The sequence below is a fragment of the Sminthopsis crassicaudata genome, chromosome 1 (assembly GCF_048593235.1).
Source record: "Sminthopsis crassicaudata isolate SCR6 chromosome 1, ASM4859323v1, whole genome shotgun sequence".
Classification (NCBI taxonomy): Eukaryota; Metazoa; Chordata; class Mammalia; order Dasyuromorphia; family Dasyuridae; genus Sminthopsis; species Sminthopsis crassicaudata.
Genome location: NC_133617.1, coordinates 596754275 through 596776914, shown reverse-complemented (window position 1 = coordinate 596776914; position 22640 = coordinate 596754275). Strand labels below are relative to the sequence as shown.

The 22640-nt window shown below is 33.8% G+C and overlaps 2 protein-coding genes across 2 annotated transcripts in view; both read right to left on the bottom strand.

Moving 5' to 3' along the window:
• Nucleotides 1-9979: 9979 nt before the first annotated feature.
• LOC141551131 (olfactory receptor 10D1B-like) lies at nucleotides 9980-11191 on the bottom strand. The gene is given in 2 exon segments (XM_074282443.1): nucleotides 9980-10735; nucleotides 10738-11191. Coding segments are annotated over 2 exon segments (1005 nt in total). The 3' UTR covers nucleotides 9980-10184.
• Nucleotides 11192-11245: 54 nt separating this feature from the next.
• LOC141551130 (von Willebrand factor A domain-containing protein 5A-like) overlaps nucleotides 11246-22640 on the bottom strand; it is a 150037-nt gene continuing 138642 nt past the window's right edge. Inside the window, exon 16 of the mRNA XM_074282442.1 lies at nucleotides 11246-11304. Coding sequence (XP_074138543.1) covers nucleotides 11261-11304 — 44 coding nt within the window. The 3' untranslated portion in view covers nucleotides 11246-11260. The remainder of the gene's footprint in view (nucleotides 11305-22640) is intronic.

The following is a 22640-nucleotide window of genomic DNA, read 5'->3' as shown; positions in this document are numbered from 1 at the left end:
AGTCCACTTCTCAAGAGGACTTCAATTTTCATATCTATTTTCCTCACTTTGAAATTAAACTTCTGTGTGATTACTGACTCTCATGTCTCTAGCCCGCTTTATTTGGCTCCAATCATCCCCAGGCCAGAAACTGATTCCAATCTGGTTGGCAATACAAATTTCATTTCTTATAAATCTTAGTAAATAGCTTCATAATTTCATTAGCCCCTTAAAGATGAGCCAAACTGCATGGTACTAAGCTTCTTTATGAATTTTAGTGCCATTATACATATTCTTGAAGCTTTCCAGGCAGGGATGATTTTTCACCATGTTGCCATTAGTTTTGTGAACTCAGGGTCAGTTAAACTATAAAGAGGCATCAGGGTAGGATTAGCTTGACCACTTCTGATTGATGTTTTTCACAACACCAGAGAATAACAAAAGGCTAGACTTTTTACTTCCACATTTTTCTTTATATCTAATACAGATACATAATACATAATTATGTATCTATATGCATAATACAGAAAGGAATCTTCATCACCAGCGCCTACAGTATTTACCTTTTATAAGATTAGTATGGTGTTGATGTCTTGATAAATTCTAGCAAAAGGCAAGCCTAATCTAGATGAGAAGTGAGAAGTTCCTTTGATCATCACTGCATAAGATTAGAATCTATGATATATACTGTTGATAACAATTTGGATTCAGTTTGACTCTTATTAGCATTCCTGAAAATGAATTCTAAATGTAGCATTCCATTACAAAGAGTAGACTAAGAAATCTGTCATAGCTTTCTCATAGCAAGCCTCACATATGTTTCTATAAATTATACTTTCTCCTCAAAATTCATAACATCATTCTTCATGTGAATTTATTTAAAAGTTGTATGTAGGAATAGAAGTACAATATGTAAGCTGTATAGATGTCAATTATGTCCCAAACAGGAAGTTTAGGTAGGAACATATGACCCTTTGTAAAAACAGGCAAAATGAAAAACAACAAAAATACCTTTATTTTTTTTATTTTTGTTGATAATCCCTCAAAATCCCAGAATGCTCAAATATAATTTGCTCATTCTAGAAGCAATTGTTATTTGACTATGGTAGCAATGGAAACTGGAGATGGGAAGGGTTCTTAATGAAAAAATGGGTAGAAAAAATTATAAATTTGATTACATGAAGTCAAAACCATTTTCAAGAATATATTATAATCAATAAAAAAGGAAAGTGTAAAATTAGGGGATTTTTTAAAACTTCAAATAGACCTGATAAGGGTATGATATCCAAGGTATATAGGGACTTAACATTAATAAATATATAAGATTAAGAAATATTTCAAAATAAATCATAGCAAATTAACAGTTGGTTTTCAGAAAAATTACAGATTATTAAAAAGTATAGGAAAGTTATCTAAACTACTAATAACAAGAAACATGTAATACATGCATATACATATAACCCAAAGTTCATCTTTACACTCAGAAAATTAACAAAGATGATCAAAAAATTGGAAAAGTCACTGCTGATGGGTTGTAGAAAGACATATACTATTGAAGGAGCTAGGAGTTGGTCCAAAACATTTGGGAAAATATTTTGGAATTATAATAAAATGGGGCTTGAAAGTCACATTGTTAGTCATATAGCTCAAGCACATCAAAAACATAAAAAAGATTGTATATACCAAAATAGTCATAGCCATAAAACTAGTATGGCAGAAACTGGGCATTGACCCCAACCTAGCATGCCAAAATACCAAAACCTCTAAAAGGCTGATAATAAAAACAACTACTTGGCATTTGGATCCAATACACTTTGTAGATCTCCCCCACCTCAGAGCAATGCAGCATCCATCTACTAAGAGCTAATGCACCCTAACTCTTAAACCCCAGTAATTCTCAAGAAGTAAGAAGAGATTTGAATTTTCATCATATTTGCTTCCTGATTTCTCCTAGGCCTTACATTCACTCAACCATTCATTAATAATTATTTTTACATATCACACAGCTCTGATTGCCTGATGGACTGAATTCTGATTATGACTCCACATATTATAGGACCAAAATTCCATGTACATATACTATGAAACAAAAATGACACTTTAGAGCAGTGATCCTCAAACTTTTTAAATAGGGGGCCAGTTCACTGTCCTTCAGACTGTTGGAGGGCAGGACTATAGTAAAAACAAAAACTATGAACCTCAGTCTAGTGCCGGAAGTGTGCATTGCTAATGTGAGTTTAGGCCGAACATCACTTCCGGTCTGATTTTGCCATAACCCAGAGCCACATAAACATCCTCAGCAGGCCACATCTGGCCCACGGGCCATAGTTTAAGGACCCCTGCTTTAGGGTCTATGTAAATTGTTATTATCTTGGTTGTTATGATTATTACCTTAAACTATTTTCAACAGAAATGTCTAGGACAATTTGACTCACTCTGTGGTTCCTATAATCCAATTTCCTTCTGTTTGCATGCTCTTTCCAAATAGTCAGAAAATATGCAATTATAGTCTTCATCACATATATGTAATTACATGGGCATAGGGGTGGGAGGTTGGTTGGAGTATGGAATAGTGGAGAGAATATGAGTTTCTATTAGATCTGCATTCAAATTTGCCTATATGCTATAGGACAATGGGCAAGTTTTTTCGTCTTTAGAAGCCTTAGGCAGCTCCCTGGAACCTGTCCCCTTGAAAGACATAATAGCACAATAGAGAAAAATTCTGCAGTTGGCATCAGGAAAAACTAGGTTCAAATCCTGCCTCAAATATATATTTTCTGTGAACCCCTATAAAATCATTTATCTTTTGTATCTTATTTCCCCTAACTATAAAATAGGTATAATATCACCTACCTTACAGAGTTATTAAAAGGATTGGATCAAATGAAATATTATAATAAGTTTTGTGAATTTTATGTTGCTGTTCAGTCCTTTCAGTTGTATCAATTTTGGGACCCCATTTGGGATTTTTGTGGCACAAAGAGACTGCAGTAGTTTCTGCCATTTTCTTCTCCATTCATTTTACAAATGAGGAAATGACTGAGGTAAATGCAGTTAAGTGAATTGCCCAGAATTATAGAATTAGTAAGTGTCTGAGGAACATAAGTCATCTAGATTCTGAGCTTAGTGCTATATCTATTGTACTGTCTGACTACCCTCACCATGAATTTTAATGGGCTATAAAAATGTAAGTTACTATTATTAATACTAAATCAAAAAATGGTTATAAACTGTATTAGAAATAAAATTACTATATCAGGAATTATTCCCATTGCCAAAATCCCACAAAATCTATTACATGCTTATATCTTTATACAGGGAATAAAATATACATTAGAAAATAAAAAGATCTCTGGAGTTAGGAGAGAACATGGTACAAATCCCATCTCTGATACAATATTTCTGTGACCCTGGGCATGTTACTTCCTTTTCAAAGTATTAATTTCTTCATTTGTAAAAGAACATAATTATTCTTATATTAGTTACTTCATAGTGTTATCAGTAAAGTATTTTATGAACTTAAAAGCAACATACAAATTTGTATATTTGAAGCCAAGAAATTTTTCTGACACATACTCATTGTGTGACCTACACAAGTCGATTAACTTCTTAATACTCCAGGGTGGCAACTCATAAAAACTATAAATTTCAGAGAAGCTGTCAACCTGCATTGATAGAATGGCTTTTCTTACCTGAAAGTTCTCCATAATAATGCAATCATGAATTTACTATATCTTAAACACTCATATGATTTTAAAGTTGGAAAAGATGTGTCTAAAATTAAATCATTCTATGACAAAGAATAAATAAACAATATTGTTCCTCACTATATTCAGTGGCAAGTAGATAGAAAAATTGGGACTATATTGATCAACATATCCAAAGTAAAAGTTTAGTTAGAAATCCAATATCCAAGTCCAGGGAGCCCAGTCTCACCCAGAAGTAACTCTATCACCCATTCCAATAGCACTATGGACTTGTATTTTATAAGACTTCCCAGCAGCAATGAAAGTTCTAAAAATAGCACAAAAAATAGCACCATTCTTAGGACAAGAGGGATCATCCAGTAGCCTTTCTTATTCATGTGGGAATGTGGGAAAAATAGAAGGACAAACAGTTCAGGTACTTTCTGTGGTCATGGGTAAAATGTGGCAGACCTTGGTGGAGGGCTACATCCCCCACCTAGTAATGTAAGAATATCATTTATAGTCTAAGGTTCATTTACACCCATAAACTGAAAAGAGGAAGGCTGTGCTCCCACCAAAGGACCTATAATGCTATCTTTATTGATCAACAAATGAGTCTCTAAGGTATTAAAGTCTCTGGCCATACACTCTGAATTGCTTCCTCAGAGACTTCAATAAAGTAAAAAATAAAAATCAAACAACAACAACAATAAAAAGAAACTTTGATTTCCTGGTGAAGCTCTTGGGACACAATAAATCCAGTAACTACTCTGAGGGAGCAATTAGCTCAGAGTATCCTCTCTTCTCCCAACACACATATTGGATAACAGCAATGGTGAGATCATACGAAACAAGGATCTAAAATGGGAAATATCTTATTTGTCTTCTAGATCTGGTTGAATTTCCTTCTACCCTGACCATAATATTTCTTTGAAACTGTGATTTTGGCCCCTATTCTATTTATTTTAAAATTATTATGGTTTATCTCAATTCCACTTCAAGCTGCATTCCTACATCTTGGGTTAGCATAGATTGCATTTATATTTAATGTAATGATTGTCTTGATTCAAAAATGGAAAAAAGAAAAATGTATTAGAAACCAAAGCAAACTACGTTGTTAATAAGAAACACACTTGGAATAAAAAGATACAGAGACAGTTGAAATAGGAGTCCAGACAACATTAGCTCTTTAACTATTCACATCTAGTACCTTCAAATTTTTTTGGAAAATCTTGCTTGTGTTCTGTGTTCATGTTGTGTGCATATATACATTTATGTGTATGTGTGCATGGTATTTTTACAAAGATAAATTTTTCTAAAAAATTGGACTCAGTTAAGTCTTAAAATTACTGATTAGTTTCATACATTTCATTTCAATTTGCTTTATTTAGGAAAGCAGTTCGGAAGCAAAGAAGCTATAAATACTCTTTTTTTATAGATGGTTCAATTTACTTCTTATTTAACCTAAGAAATGCAGGAACCTTTTTAGGACTTCTATTATAAAATTAGCTATAAAAACATTAAAATATCTTGTTTACTTAAATATTACTGATATATATATATACATATATATATATGTATATATATATATATATAAACTAGACAGAAAATAAATTAGGAGAATAAACTGTATTAAGCTCAAATTGAAATAAAAGAAAATCTTTTTTTTGTTTATGGGTAATTGAGAACAACGTGCCTAAAAATTTTAAGTCTTTTATTCAAATTATTTTTAATTCAATGCAGTCATATAGAGTATTCTTGAAGAGGAAGAATTTTTTATTGTTTTTTCCTACTTCAAACATGTCAGATTTTTTTTCATTCTCATGATCTAAAATATGTATTAAAAATAATGAAATTTAAGAGATCATAAACTTCATTTACTTGAAATTAATTCAGTAACATTACACACTAGTTTTAATATATTGGAGAGAGAGTCACAGAGAGAGACAGAGACAGAGACACACAGAGAGAGACAGAGACAGAGAGGGAGAAGGAGAGAAGAGAGAAAGAAAGAGGAAGAGGGAGGGAGGGAGGGAGGGAAGGAGACAGAGCTTTAGTGGTCCTCAAACTTTTTAAATAGGGGGCCAGTTCACTGTCCCTCATACTGTTGGAGGGCCGGACTATAGTAAAAACAAAAACTCACACTCTGTCTCCACCCCTCAGCCCATTTGCCATAACCTGGCAGGCCAAATGCGGCCCATAGTTTGAGAACCCCTGCTCTAAATCATCAATATTAGACTAATGTAACTAGTTTTCTTTACATTGTAAGTAATTAATAAATGTTTGCTGAATTGAATTAGACTCACAGCTTATTTTTCTATGTGAAGCAAATGGACTTTATATTTGAAAGGGAATTTGTGGGAATTTTTCAAATATTTGAATTCATTATCATGCACAGCAGTCTAATCAATTCTGTATTCAATACTTAGAATAAAGATTTAACTTAAGCGACTCCTTTTTTGAAAATAAATATATTATTATAACTATTTAAAAATCAACATTAGGGTGGGTATGATTTAGAAAAGTCATAATATGTATATAATCACTTGCATCAAATTGGCCAGCCTCTTCTTATTAATCATCAGATGTTAATGTTTCAGATAATTTTTGTATCTTGTTGCTGAAAATATTTTTTAGCATTTCAGCCCATCAAGTTACAATAAAATTATTACTTATGCAGAAAAAAATTTGGGGGTCAGATCAGAATCCATTATTCTTCACGTAAAATACAAAAAAAGAGAGAAAAAAAAGGTCAGCAATCATAATCTCACACAATAAAAGCAAAAAAAGAGATCTGACTTAAAGAAATAATCAGGAAAATATCATCTTTGTTAAAAGATACCATAGACAATGAACTAAAATCATACTGAATAAAAATGTGTCAAATGACATAGCATCCAAATTCTTAGAGATGAAGAAATAAAATAAAGAAATAAAACTATACTTGTGGAGGACCTTAATTTACTCTTCTCAGAAACAGATAAATTTAACAAAATAAACAAAGAAATTAAGGAGAAGAAGAGAATTATGGAACAGTTAGATATGACAGACTCTGGAGAATATTGAATAGAAATGGGAGTATATTTTTTTTCTTGGTTGTGCATTGTACCTTCCCCTAAATTGATCATGTATTAGGGTATAAAAAATTGTCACAAACAATTACAAAACAGCAGAAATATTTAATGTATTCTTTTCAAACCATAATGCAATATAGAAACATAAATTAAAATTAATGGACAACTAAATAATCTAATCCTAAAAAATTAGTGGGTCAAAGAACAAATTATACATAATTAAGTATCCACTAAAAATAAAGACATCCATGAAATACATGCCAAACTCTGTTTCATTGTTGTTCTATGTGATGAACCATTTCATTCATGTTCAGCTCTTTGCAACTCTGTTCAGAATTTTCTTGACAAAGATAGGGGTATAATTAGCCATTTCTTTTGTCATCCTTCCAGATGAAGAACCAGGCAATAGAGTTAAGAGACTTGCACAAGATCACATAATTAGTTAGTATCTAAATTCAAATTTGAACTAAGGAATATGAGTCTTTTGATTTTAGACCTGGCATTCTATCTACTTTGCCACTAACACAGTACTTAAGGAAAATTTTTACCTATGAATGCTTACATCAATAACTAGCAAAATGAAAATAACAGAATTGAGGGTGCTAATAAAAAAAAATTTGGGAAAAAAAACAAAATTTAAAAATCTACAATTAAATGCAAAAAATAAAAATTGTAAAAATTATGAGATTAATAAAATTCAAAGTTAAAAATAAATTAATAAATAAAATTAAAAGCTAGTTTATTTTTTAAACTATAGTAAGTCATTGGATTTTTTAACTTAAAAAAGAAAGAGGAAAAACAAATTATCATACAAAAATTGAAAAGCATAAATGTATAAACACTGTAGCTTAAACTAAAGCAGTTGTCAAGAGCCATTTTTTCAAATTCAATGTCAATAAAATTGACAATTTAACTGAAAAGTATAAATATTTACAAAAATACAAATTACTAGGACAACAACACTGAAAAAAAATTTAAATAATCCCATCTCAGGAAAAAAATACTTTGAAAAATCCATAAGTGAACTCCTTAAGGGAAAAAAAAAAAAAAAAAAAAAAAAAAAAAAAAAAAAAAAAAAACAGGCCCAGGTGGACTTATAGGTGAATTTTAAGAATTTTTTTAAAAAATTAATTACAAGAATATATGAATATATAGAATGTTTTTAGACATAGATAAAGAAATCTAACAAAATTCATTCTATGATACAAATATGGCTTTAATTCCTAAATCAGGGAGACCAAAAGAGAGAAAAAAAGTTATAAACTAATTTTCCTGATAGATATTAAAGCAAAAAAAATTTAAATAAAATACCAGGAAGGAGTTTATAGTTATATTTCACAAAGATTATAGACTATGGCCCCACCCCTCCAGACTTATGTCAGAAAAGTAGAATTTATCCAAGATGAGGGAAAGTGCAAGGCTATGGGATTCTGCTGAAAGAGAGTACTGAGGCCACTTTGACCTTTGATGCACAATAAGTTTTCTGTCACATTGCAGAAATGCCCTTGTTGAGCAAGGAGCATTGATTTGTGATTGTGGGTACAAGTGTAAGCCAGAGGGTCGCAGCCAGTGGCTACATAAAGAGGGATGCCTGAACAGGGCCTCTCACCTGTGAGTGAGCTGTTGAATTGCTGGATCTGCTCTTCTCCCATTGGCAGATGACATGCATGCGCAAAGCCCATGAGCTGCTTCTCTGAATGGTGTTTGGGGATTGCCTACTGTTCACTCGCTGATCACGCTTGCAAAAATGTATATCAACAGGCTATCCTGCATAATAAACTGGAGCTCTCTCTCTATGAGTCTTCCACCACATTCATCTTGCCTCTGAGATCAAAGGGCTCATATGCCATCATTTATCATAATTTATCATATCAGTAACAAAAAAAGGGAAAAAATTACATTATACTAAAATATGCATAAAAACCTTTTGACAAAATATAACACTCATTCCTATTTAAAACACTATAAAGCAGAAAAATAAATCATAATTGTGTTTATTTATTATCACAATAAAACCTAGGAGAAAGAGAAAGAAAGAAAAACTGTTTTGAAATGATTGCAGACAATGTACAACACTGCCAAAACACTCACAGGAACATATGAGCACAATTATAAATCATTATTACACAAATAAATACAGATCTAAATAACAAGAAATTTATCAATTACTCATGTATAGTTCAAGCTAATATAATAAAAATGACAATACTACCTAAACTAGTTTACTTATTCAATGCTATGCTAATGATATTAATAAAGAATTACTTTACAGAGCTAGAAAAAACAATAACAAAATTCATCTGGAGGAACAAAAGGTCAAAACTATTAAAAGAATCAATGAAAAAAATTTGAAAGAAGGGAGCCTAGCAGCACCATATCAAACTATATTACAAAGTGATAATAATTAAAACAATTTGGTACTGGTAGATACAAAATTTAGAGAAACAAATAAGCACAATAACATGTTTGATAAATTCCAAAATCCCAGTCATTGAGACAAGTACTCTTTATTTGACAAAAACTATTGTCAAAACTAAAAAATGGAGGATAAATTAGGCATAAAACAATATCCCACAATATATATGTCCAAACAAGAGATGAAAAGGTTGAGGAGACAAAATGGATAATTTTAGGTTTAATTAATTAATTAGGTAAAATTAAAAGATTTTGCACAAACAAAACCAGTGTAGTCAGAATTAAAAGAAAATAGAGGAAGGAACAGAGGAAGGGGAAATTGACAGCAAATTTTTGATAAAGGTCTCATTTTTCGAATAGAGGAATAACTGAGTCAAATTTATAAATATTAAGAGTCAATTTCCAATTGATAAATTAGTTAAATTATATTAATGGGAAGTTTTTAGAGGAAGAAATAAAAGTTATCATCATTTTAAAATGATCATTATTGATTAGAGAAATGAAAATTAAAAGAACTACCTGACACTTATCAGACTGATTACGATAACAAAAAAGGAAAATTGCAAATACTAGAGGGGATGTGCTGGGAATATAGTTCACTAATGTACTTGTTGGTAGAACTGTGACCTAGTCCATCTATTTGAGTAAGCAATTTGAACTTGTGCCTAAAGGTTTATAAAACTGCATATAGCCCTTGACCTGTAATACTGCTACTAGCACTATACCCAAGGAGATCAAGGAAAATGAAAAAGAATCCATATATATATATGGATTCTTTTTCATTTTCCTTATACACACACACACACACACACACACACACACACACACACACACACATACACACACACACACACAAATATATTTATAGTATCTCTTTTTTGTAGTGACAAAGAATTAGAATCTGAGGGGATACCCATCAATTGGGGAATGGCTGAACAACTTAGGGTTTAAGAATATGATGGAATACTCTTGTGGTGTAAGAAAGGATGAAAGAGATAGTTTTAGAAAAGCCTGGGAAGACTTATAAAAACTAATGTAAAGTGAAATAACCAGAACCAGGAGAACAATATGAATTTATATATTTATAAATGCAAACACACCATCTCTCACTTCTCAGAAAGGAATCCAAACTTTGTAGCAATTTCTTCAGGGATGCTTTTACTTCCTTGTTCCTCAGGCTGAATCTCAAGAGGTTCAGCATAGGAGTGACCAGATTATTCAGGATCTGAACAGTGGCATTCAGCCAAGGATTGGGAGTAGGTTGTAAGTAAATGAGGACCACAGGGATGTACAAAAGAAGAATGGCTGTAAGGTGAGCACTGCAAGTGGAGAATGCTTTATACGGTACCTCTGCTGTGTGGATCTTCAAGATGGAGTAAACAATGCGGCTATATGAAGTAAGAATGAGGAGGAAGCAGCTAAGTGGCATAAGTCCTACACTGATGAAACCCACCAACTCCAGTGCTGAGGTATCTGCACAAGCTAATTTCAGCATCACTGGGATATCACAGAAGTAATAGTCCATCTTATTGGGTCCACAGTAGGGTAACTGGAAGGTAAGGACAGTGAGGAAAGTGCCTGAATGCAGCCAAAAAATGAAGACCCAAGGGCTAATATGACACATACCTTATGGCTCATGATGACTGTGTACCGCAGAGGGAAACAGATGGCAACAAAGCAGTCGTAGGCCATCACAGTACACAGAAAACACTCAGTGCAGCCAACAAAATGATAGAAAAAGAGTTGACATACACAACCCTCATATGAAATTGCATGACTTTTTCCAGACAGATAGGACAACATTTTGGGTAAACTCACTGAAGGGAAAAAAATGTCCAAAATAGATAGCTTACACAGAAAGAAATACATAGGTGTATGAAGATGAGATGAAGAGATAATGGCCAATAAAAGCATCAGGTTTCCCAGTAGGGTACAGAAATAGAAAGATAAAAACACAGCAAAAAGTTGAATCTCCAGTCCCTCAGTGTGAGGGATTCCCAAGAGAATGAACTCAGTTACCATTGTATAATTCTTCATCTGTGTGAAAGAAAAATCAACCAGTCCCTGATAGGGAGTACACAGGATGCCAAAGAGTGGGTTCTAATGTCAAAGATTTAAGGCAAGGTTCAATGCACATAATACAAATATACCTGTAAAAGGAAAAAAAATCTATTTATTTTAGAATAAAAGAGTTTGGGCTGCTTTCTGACATGGAGCAAGTATTTGTAGTACTATAAGTTACAAAATGCTCTCATATTTGCTACCTCATTTGAGAGACAGTGTAGCTTACTGGATAGTGTTCTGGAGTAAGTGAAATCTGCGTTTGAAAACTGTCTTAGACATTTACAAATCATCTAATGCTAAACAAGTCCATTATTCTTTTTTTTTTTCCTTTTAAAATTTTTTGTTTTATTTATTTAAATATGTGCTTTATTCATTTTGTTAAATGTTTACCAATTATTTTTTTTAATTTGACATAGATTTTTTTTACTTAATAATTTTTATTATATATATATATTTTTATAATATTATCCCTTGTATTCATTTTTCCAAATTATCTCCCCCTCCCTCTATTCCCTCCCCCCGGATGACAGGCAATCCCATACATTTTACATGTGTTACAATATAGTCTAGATACAATACATGTGTGTGAATATCATTTTCTTGTTGCACAATAAACATTAGATTCCGAAGGTACATGCAACCTGGGCAGACAGATATTAGTGCTAACAATTTACATTCACTTCCCAGTGTTTCTTCTCTGGGTGTAGCTACCTCTGTCCATCATTGATCAACTGGAAGTGAGTTGGTTTTTCTTTATGTTGAAGATTTCCACTACCATCAGAATACATCCTCATACAGTATTGTTGTTGAAGTGTACAGTGATCTTCTGGTTCTGCTCATTTCACTCAGCATCAGTTGATTTAAGTCTCTCCAGGCCTCTCTGTATTCCTCCTGCTGGTCATTTCTTACAGAGCAATAATATTCCATAACCTTCATATACCATAATTTACCCAACCATTCTCCAACTAATGGACATCCATTCATCTTCCAGTTTCTAGCTACAACAAAAAGAGCTGCCACAAACATTTTGGCACATATATGTCTCTTTCCGCTCTTTAGTATTTCTTTGGGATATAATCCCAGTAGTAGCGCTGCTGGGTCAAAGGGTATGCACAGTTTGATAACTTTTTGGGCATAATTCCAGATTGCTCTCCAGAATGGCTGGATTCTTTCGCAACTCCACCAGCAATGTATTAGTGTCCCAGTTTCCCCACATCCCCTCCAACATTCATCATTATTTGTTCCTGTCATCTTAGCCAATCTGACAGGTGTGTAGTGGTATCTCAGAGTTGTCTTAATTTGCATTTCTCTGATCAATAGTGATTTGGAACACTCTTTCATGTGAGTGGATATAGTTTCAATTTCTTCCTCTGAGAATTGTCTGTTCATATCCTTTGACCATTTATCAATTGGAGAATGGTTCGATTTCTTATAAATTAGGGTCAGTTCTCTATATATTTTGGAAATGAGACCTTTGTCAGAACCTTTGTTTTTAAAAATATTTTCCCAATTTGTTACTTCCCTTCTAATCTTGTTTGCATTAGTATTGTTTGTACAGAAACTTTTTAATTTGATGTAATCAAAATCTTCTATTTTGTAATCAATAATAATCTCTAGTTCTCCTCTGGTCATAAATTCTTTCCTCCTCCACAAGTCTGAGAGGTAGATTATCCTCTGTTCCTCTAATCTATTTATTATCTCCCTCTTTATGCCTAAATCATGGACCCATTTTGATCTTATCTTGGTATATGGGGTTAAGTGTGGATCCATATCTAATTTCTGCCATACTAATTTCCAGTTTTCCCAACAGTTTTTTCCGAATAATGAATTTTTATCCCTAATGTTGGTATCTTTGGGTTTGTCAAAGATTAGGTTGCTATATATGTACCCTTTTTTGTCCTTTGTATCTAATCTGTTCCACTGATCTACCGGTCTATTTCTTAGCCAATACCAAATGGTTTTGGTGACTGCTGCTATATAATATAGCTTTAGATCAGGTACACTTAGACCACCTTCCTCTGAGTTTTTTTTCATTAGTTCCCTTGCAATTCTTGACCTTTTATTCTTCCATATGAATTTTGTTGTTATTTTTTCTAGGTCATTGAAATAGTTTCTTGGGAGTCTGATTGGTATAGCACTAAATAAATAGATTAGTTTGGGGAGTATTGTCATCTTATTATATTCGCTCGGCCTATCCAAGAGCACTGAATGTCTTTCCAATTATTTAAATCTGATTTTATTTTTGTGGCAAGTGTTTTGTAATTTTTCTCATATAATTCCTGACTTTTCTTTGGTAGATGGATTCCCAAATACTTTATACTCTCAACATTTGTTTGGAATGGAATTTCTCTTTGTATCTCTTGCTGTTGCATTTTGTTAGTGATATATAAAAATGCCGAGGATTTATGTGGATTTATTTTGTATCCTGCCACTTTGCTGAAATTTTGAATTATTTCTAGTAGCTTTTTAGCAGAGTCTTTGGGGTTCTCTAAGTATACCATCATGTCATCTGCAAAAAGTGATAGTTTAATTTCCTCATTTCCTACTCTAATTCCTTGAATCTCTTTCTCAGCTCTTATTGCCGAGGCTAGCGTTTCTAGTACTATATTGAATAGTAATGGTGATAGTGGGCAACCTTGTTTCACTCCTGATCTTACTGGGAAAGGTTGCAGTTTATTTCTATTGCAAATTATGCTTACTGAAGGTCTTAAATATATGCTCCTGATTATTCTAAGGAATAGTCCATTTATTCCTATACTCTCAAGAGTTTTTAGTAGGAATGGATGTTGGATTTTGTCAAATGCTTTTTCTGCATCTATTGAGATGATCATATGGTTCTTATTAATTTGATTATTAATATGGTCAATTATATTAATAGTTTTCCTAATATTAAACCAGCCCTGCGTTCCTGGAATAAATCCTACTTGATCATAGTGTATTATCCTGGAGATGATTTTCTGAAGTCTTTTTGCTAATATCTTATTTAAGATTTTAGCATCAATATTCATTAAGGAGATTGGTCTATAATTTTCTTTCTCAGTTTTCGATCTACCTGGTTTAGGTATCAGTACCATGTCTGTGTCATAAAAGGAGTTTGGTAGGACTCCTTCATCCCCTATTTTTTCAAATAATTTATATAACATTGGGGCTAATTGTTCTTTAAATGTTTGGTAGAATTCACATGTGAATCCATCTGGCCCTGGGGATTTTTTCCTGGGGAGTTGATTAATAGCTTGTTCTATTTCTTTTTCTGAAATGGGACTATTTAAGCAATTTATCTCCTCCTCTGTTAATCTAGGGAGCCTATATTTTTGGAGGAAGTCATCCATTTCACTTAAGTTATCAAATTTATTGGCATAAAGTTGGGCAAAGTAACTCCTTATTATTTCTCTAATTTCCTCTTCATTGGTGGAAAGATCCCCCTTTTCATTTGTAAGACTATCAATTTGATTTTCCTCTTTCTTTTTTTTTGATCAAATTTACCAAAGGTTTATCTATTTTATTGGCTTTTTCATAAAACCAACTCTTGGTTTTATTTATTAATTCAATAGTTTTTTTACTTTCAATATTATTGATTTGTCCTTTTAATTTTTGTATTTCAAGTTTAATTTTTGGTTGGGGGTTTATAATTTGGTCTTTTTCTAGCCTTTTAAGTTGTAAGCCCAATTCGTTAATCTTCTCTTTCTCAATTTTCTTCAAATAAGCCTCTAAAGATATAAAATTTTCCCTTATTACTGCTTTAGCTGCATCCCAAAGATTTTGATATGATGTCTCATCATTGTCATTATCTTGGGTGAAATTGTTAATTGTTTCTATAATTTGCTCTTTCACCCAGTCATTCTTTAAGATGAGATTATTCAGTTTCCAATTACTTTTTGGTCTATTTACCCCTAACTTTTTACTGAATGTAGCTTTTATTGCATTGTGATCTGAGAAGAAGGCATTTATTATTTCTGCCTTCCTACATTTAATTTTGAGATCTTTATGTCCTAATATATGGTCTATTTTTGTATAGGATCCATGAACTGCTGAGAAGAAAGTATATTCCTTTCTATTGCCATTCAGTTTTCTCCAAAGGTCTATCATACCTAGTTTTTCTAATGTTCTATTTACTTTTTTAATTTCTTTCTTGTTTGTTTTGTGGTTTGATTTGTCTAAATCTGAGAGTGCAAGGTTGACATCTCCCACTATTAGTTTTACTGTCTATTTCTTCTTGCAATTCTCTTAACTTTTCCTTTAGAAAGTTAGATGCTATACCACTTGGTGCATATATGTTTAGTATTGATATGGCTTCATTATTTATGCTACCTTTCAGCAGGATATAGTTTCCTTCCTTATCTTTTTTAACGAGATCTACTTCTGCTTTTGCTTGATCTGAGATAAGGATAGCTACCCCTGCTTTTTTGGCTTTACCTGAAGCATAATAGGCTCTGTTCCAACATTTTACCTTTACTCTGTATGTATCTCCCTGCTTTAAGTGTGTTTCCTGTAGACAACATATTGTAGGGTTCTGCTTTTTGATCCAATCTGCTATCCGTCTCCGTTTGATGGGATCGTTCATCCCATTTACATTTACAGTTAAAATTACTAATTCTGTATTTCCTGCCATCGTATTATCCGCAGATTATGCTTTTTTCCTTGACCCCCCTTGATCCCCCTCCCCGATATTTAATTTACAGACCCCCCTTGTGACGCGCAACCCTCCCTCTTTTTTTTTTTTAGTATCCCTCCCTCCTCCCTCCAAGTCCCTTCACTTATTCTCCTTTTCCTTTTCCCTTTTCCTCTCCCCCCTTTTAATGAGGTGAGAGAAAATTCTCTGAAAAACAAATATGTTAATTATTTACTCTTTGAGCCTCTCCTGATGAGAGTAAGATTCACACAATGATTCTCCCCCTCACTAAGTTCCCTCAGATATGGTGTATTTTCTATGCCTCTTCCTGGGATGTAGTTTCCCTCTTTTTATCATTCCTTCCCTTTTTTCTGAACCGACCTCCTTCCCTTTACTACACCCCCCTTTTTTTCTTTTATATCAGTAAAATCAAATTATCCTTGAGTACTTTTTATATACCCACAACAGAGTTACAGTTCTCAAGGGTTCTGTGTACCTTTTTCTGTTTCTCTTCAGTCTTGTGGATGTAGATCAAATTTTTTGTTTAAGTCTGGTTTTTTTCTTAGAAACATATAGAATTCCTCTGTTTCATTGAATGACCATCTTCTTCCATGGAAAAAGATGCTAAACTTAGCTGGGTAGTTCATTCTTGGTTGCAGTCCTTGATCTTTTGCCTTATGGAATATCAGGTTCCAGGCCCTTCTATCTTTTAATGTGGAGGCAGCCAGATCTTGGGTGACCCTTATTGTGGCACCTTGGTATTTAAATTGTTTTTTTCTAGCTGCTTGCAGGATTTTCTCCTTTGTGTGGTAATTCTGCAGCTTAGCCACTATATTCCTTGGTGTTCTTTTTTTAGGGTCTATTTCAGAAGGAGTTTGATGAATTCTTTCCACATCTACTTTCCCTTCTGTTTCTATTATCTCTGGACAGTTCTCTTTGATAATTTCCTGTAAAATAGAATCTAGACTCTTTTTTTGGTCATAGTTTTCGGGAAGTCCAATGATCCGCAGATTATCTCTCCTAGATCTATTTTCCAGGTCTATAGATTTTCCCAGTAAGTATTTGACGTTGTTCTCCAGCTTCTCATTTTTTTTTGTTTTGTTTGACTGATTCTTGGGTTCTCTGTGAATCATTCATTTCTATTTGTTCCATCCTGACTTTTAAGGAGTTATTTTCTTCTTTCACAGTTTTTAGTTCTTTTTGTAAATGCCCAATTTCGTTTTTAAATGAATTATTTTGCTCTATTGAATTTTTTTCCATTTCCCTAATTTTTTTTTGAGAATTATTTTCTTTTTCCAGTTCAGAAATTCTATTTTCTTGAGACTTTTTTATCTTTTCCAATTCAGAAATCCTACTTTCCTGTGTTTTTTTAACCTTTTCTAATTCATAAATTTTGTTTCCTGCATCTCCTGTGAATTCTTTATTTTTTCCAACTCCAATTTCAGGACGTTGTTATTCTCTATCATAGCTTCCCTTTCCTTTCCCCATTTTTCTTCAAACTCCCTTAATTTTTTAAGAGTCTCTTCTAGGAGAGAGTTATGTGATGGGGGGCAGGAATCGTTCCCCTTTAGGTTGTTATCTGCTGTCTCTCTGCTGTTAACTTCCTCGGGGTTGGATACCCGCTCTTTCTCTGTATAGAAGGAATCTATGGTTTTTCTGGCTTTTTTGCTCATATTTAAAAAATCTTTTGGGGTCTGTCCCTGGGGTAGGAAATTATTTATTTACTTCTTTACCAGCTTCCTCCCAGACCGGATGGATGCAGCGGCTCCTGCGCCTGAGCTAAGATAGAGCTCTGGGAGAGAGTTCCCCACCCCCTCCCTGGAAGTGCCTCAGAGGTGATTAGCACTGCTGTGCCCCGAGGGCGTAGAATAGTGAAGACAGCACGAAGCCCAGCCTATGTGTCCGGGTGGGGAGTGGATGTCTGCAGCAGGTGACGTGAAAAGCCCCTGTGCTCCAACTGGAAGTGTCTGCCAGAAACCGTGGTCCCTAGTTCAAAGGTTCCGCTTTTCTGGGACTTCCTGGAGCTGAGTTCCACTCCCTCCAGCTAAACTAGGCAGTGTGTGTTGCCCTGGGCCATATCCGCCCACTTGTCAATCTCTTAACTATTCTCAGGTGGGAGCTGAGGCCACACCCCCTGGTGCCGAGATCTGCTGAGTCACCTCCAGGATCCGGGGAAAATCTAATCTGAGTTTTTAAAGTATTTTAGCTTTCTCTTCTGAACTGCTAAATAATTAGCAGAGAAGGGCTAACAGCCTGTGCCAGATTCCTTTAACTCAGTGGCTTCTCTGATCCCAGAGCCCTCCCCAGCGCGATCGGCAGAGTATGCTAGCACCCAGCCGTCTGTGCTGGCCTCTCTTCTTCCTCCCCTGGGGACTGACCTTTTCTGTTGAAACTCCAGATTCTCTTCAGCTGGTAAGTCATGCTTCCAGTCCTTGTGGTATCTATCAGTCCAGGGCTTATTTTGAGACTTAATTTATCTAATTGGTTATGAGGGAGTGAGGACATTCACAGAGTCGTGTGTTTCTTCTCCGCCATCTTGGCTCCGCCTTGACCACAAGTCCATTATTCATCCTCATAATCATCATTTTCCTCTTCATCATCCTCATTACCAATGTCTTCGTCAACCAATTATGCATCTCCAAATATCTCTTTACAAATTGTCTAATCCTAGGCAAGTCAATTATTCATCGTCATAATCATAATTTTCTTCTATAACATCATCATCATCAACATCATCGTCATGTTATGCATCTCCAAATGTTTCTTAGAACTCTCAAATTAAATGTTCCATAGGCATCTGAAACCCAATGAGTCAAAACATGACTTATTGTATTTTCTTTAAAGCCTCCTCCTTTGTGAACTACCCTAATAGTATTTAGTTCACTATCATTTTTTTAGTCATCAGGCTTACAACCTCTCTGTCACCCCATATATACAACCCATTGTTAAATGTCCCTTCTACCTTGCTTGTTAAGCTTCTTGTTCCCTTCTCTATACCCACACAGTCACAACACTAGCCCTAGCACTCAACATCTCTCATCTAAAGTACTAATATTGTCTTGTATATGGTCTCTCTGATTGGTATCTAGCCACTCTAAACTGTACTTCACTCAGGTGTCAAATATTCTTTCAAAAGTAAAGGTCGAGGAGGAAGATTCTGGGAAAGTGTTCGAGTTGTTTAGTAAATTTGAAGTTCTTCAGATTTCCCCTACAAATAGAAGAAAACATAGGGAAAACATAGACTTGTGAAAAACAGAAAACTTGGGCAGAACAGGAGTCCTGGAACAACTAAGATTCCAAGCTGATGATTAACTAGTGTGAAGTGCAAAAACCTCCAGGGTAGCTCCACAGAAATAACAAGTGGAGAACTTCCTGGTTTGGCTGGAGCTTCAGGCACAGTAACTTTCACCCCCAGCACAGTGGGGAAAGTCAGGGGTCTGAGTCCAGAAAGACTGAAGGAATCTCTGCTGAATAGGAACACCAGTCCCAGCTATGCTGCAGAGATGTAGCCCTGGTTGAAAAGTTACCAGCAGTCAGTGAGTGCAGAAGCAGTAGGGCAGAAATGCTGCTAGCTTTGGACACTTAGAGGAATGCAGAGATTTTGGTTTGAGGTTTGGAGAGAAGACTCAAGGTGAAGCTAGAGGCAACATTTTTCAATCCCATGTTTAGAGGTGCTTATATTAATACCTCTCAAAAAAATCAGCAAAGAAAGAATCCAATTGTAGAAAATTACTATGGGAAAAGGGAAGAGCAGGAGATTAAAAAAAAAAGTTTCTTCTACCCCAAAGATTAACATTAAAAGGTTACCTGTCCTGAGAAAATGAATAGAAGAACACAAAAATAATTTTTAAAATCAAATAAGAGAGATTGGAGAAAATATAAAAACCATCCAAGAAAAACAATATTGTGGAAGAAAAGTTAACCAACTAGAAAAGGAGATCCACAGTTTTAAAGAAGAATATATATATATATATATATATATATATATATATATATATATATTTTTTTTTAAATCAGAATTGGGCAAATAAAGCCAGTGAAACTCTAAGAGAACAAGAAATAACAAAGTGAAATATAAAAAATGAAAAAATAGAACAGAATGTGAAATATAAGAAAACCAACATATCTAGTCACATCAAAAAGAGAAAATTAGTAAGAATAATCAGACTACATGAAAGCTGTGACCAAAAAAAAAAAAAAAAAGAATCAACCTAGTTGTGTGATCCTGAGCAAGTCACTTACCCCCAAATGCCTCAGCAAAAATAATAATAATAATAATCTAGACACAATAATACAAGAAAGAATCCCCAGAAATTATTCTGGAGTAGTAGAACATGAGGGGAAAGTAGAAATAGAAAAAATCTACCAATCACTATTTCAAAGAAATCCTTAGTTGAAAACATGTAGGAATGTTATTTTTTTAAAATGGACATTTACTGAATTTGCAGATTTTCATGACTTTGTCTCAACCAAACCTTACAGTGGTCCTCAAACTTTTTAAATAGTCCCTCAGACTGTGGGAGGGCCGGACTATAGTACAAACAAAAACTCACACTCTGTCTCCGCCCCTCAGCCAATTTGCCATAACCTGGTGGGCTGCATAAACAACTTCAGTGGCTGCATCTGGCCCCAGGCTGTAGTTTGAGAATCCCTGCTACTTAATAGAAAACTTAACATACAAGAACCAATATCAAAGATTAATTTCAAGGAATTTAACATGAACATGTATATATGTTTAAGACTGACATCAGTAATTGAATAGCTCAAAAGAAAAATTGGGGCAGAGTTGAGTATGATCTGACTCTAAAAAGTAAAACTGTCTAGGAAAGGGTAAAAATTGCAATTAAATTATACAAATAAGGTCCATAAAAAGAATGGACAAAGGCACTAGAGGGAAGAGGAAGACTCATAGTTCTGAAAACCTATACACATTGGAAATGGGTTAAATAGGCCATATAATGCATATACCACAAAGGGCATAACGCTCTTCAAAATCTATAAAGAAGTAAGGAGGAGGGAATAGGATAGAGTGGAATATAGAAGGATGTATACATTTATGTTTGTGAGACAAGATTAATGGGCAAAAGATAATGAATAAGGTGGGATATAGAAGAATATATAGAGTTATGGTAGTGGGATAAAGTGTATAGATTAATGGAAAAGGGATAAACAGGAGTGAAAGGGTGCTGTAGGATAAGATGGGGTACAGAAGAGTGTTTAGATTAACAGGAGTAGCATGAGATATGTAGAAGAATGAGAATGTAATGAAGAAGGAAGGAAAGGGTAGGGGGAGAAGATAAGAGAGTGAATCTATGAGTTAGAGAACTTAAGTAATAGTAAGGCAAGATAAGGAGCAGAATTCAAGTAGAAGAGTTAGCAGAGATATACAGAGACACTACAACAAGGACAAGGAATAGAATTTTTTAGAAAAAATGTATTTGTAATCATTGATCTTAGACAAACTCAAACTTAAAGATTTACTCAAAAAAGAAATTTATATTGTATGTCAAACATATTTATATTGTTTTAGATGCATGTTTACAAATGGATAAATGAATATGCATATATGTGTGTGTCTGAGTATATATGTGCATGTGTGTATATGTATATATGTGAGCTATGGATAGACATGAATATTTATAGATGAATATATATGTGTATATGTACATATGTATAAATTTATGTCTGTGTATGTGTGTGTGTGTGTGTGTGTGTGTGTGTGTGTGTGTGTGTGTATACATAACTGTGTTTTAACTACAGCCTGCTTGGGGAAGGTTGGGAAGATGAAAGGGGAAAAAAAGAATAAAGTAAAAACTTCGCAGCAGAGAACAAAAGAATAACCTACAAGGAAACAAAGGAAAAATGGACACTCACAAATATAATCTCTTCTCTTATTATTTATACTTTATTGAAATGGAAATATATTGTTATATATTTTGAATTTTCCCTGATGTTGTGCTGGGCACATGAAAATATTGTTTTACTTTCCTGATCTTTCTTTTTCTATTTTGTTTTGTTTTGTTTTTATTTTCTACTTAGTTCAATAAAAAAAAAAGTAAAGCTCTAATTGTTATCCTTTTATCCACTGAGCTCTAGTAGCTCTCTATTATCTCCAGGATCAAATCTAAAGTTATGTTTGGAACTTACATTTCTTCATAACCCAATCAATGCTTATCTTCCCATTCTTCTTATATCTTAAATACTTCTTCTATTATCTCTACTGTTATATTTTTAGTTTCTCTAACAAAATACTCCAACTTCAATCTATGCATTTTCATTGACTATCCTTGCATGCTTGAAATTATCTGGCCCTTTCATTTTTGCCTGTCTGGATTCCTTCAAAATTCAGTTCAAATTCTGCATTCTGTAGAAGGCTTTCTTTCCATTCCTTAGATGCAAATACTTCTTTCAAAGTTATTTTTGGATCATTTCATTCATGTCTGATTCTTCACGACTCTATTTAGTGTTTTTTAGAAAAGATACTGGAAGGGTTTGCCATTTCCTTCTCCAACTTCTTGCAAATTGATTTCATCTATTATGTATGTATCTTGTAAGTATCTGGTTATATTCCAACATTCAAATATGTACTCCTGAGTGCAAACTGTTTGTCCTTTTTTGTATTTCTAGAATTTAGAACAGACAGTAAGAAATTAATGAAAGCCTATTTTAATAAATGTCTAGGTTTATATTGAATTCAAACATTTGTTAAGAGATTTGAATGTGTTATCAAATGACTATTTGATACAAAAATTCTATGTCTCAATGGTCTGAATAATCAGGTTTCTTGCTAAAATACCTAGGGCAAATTCAGTG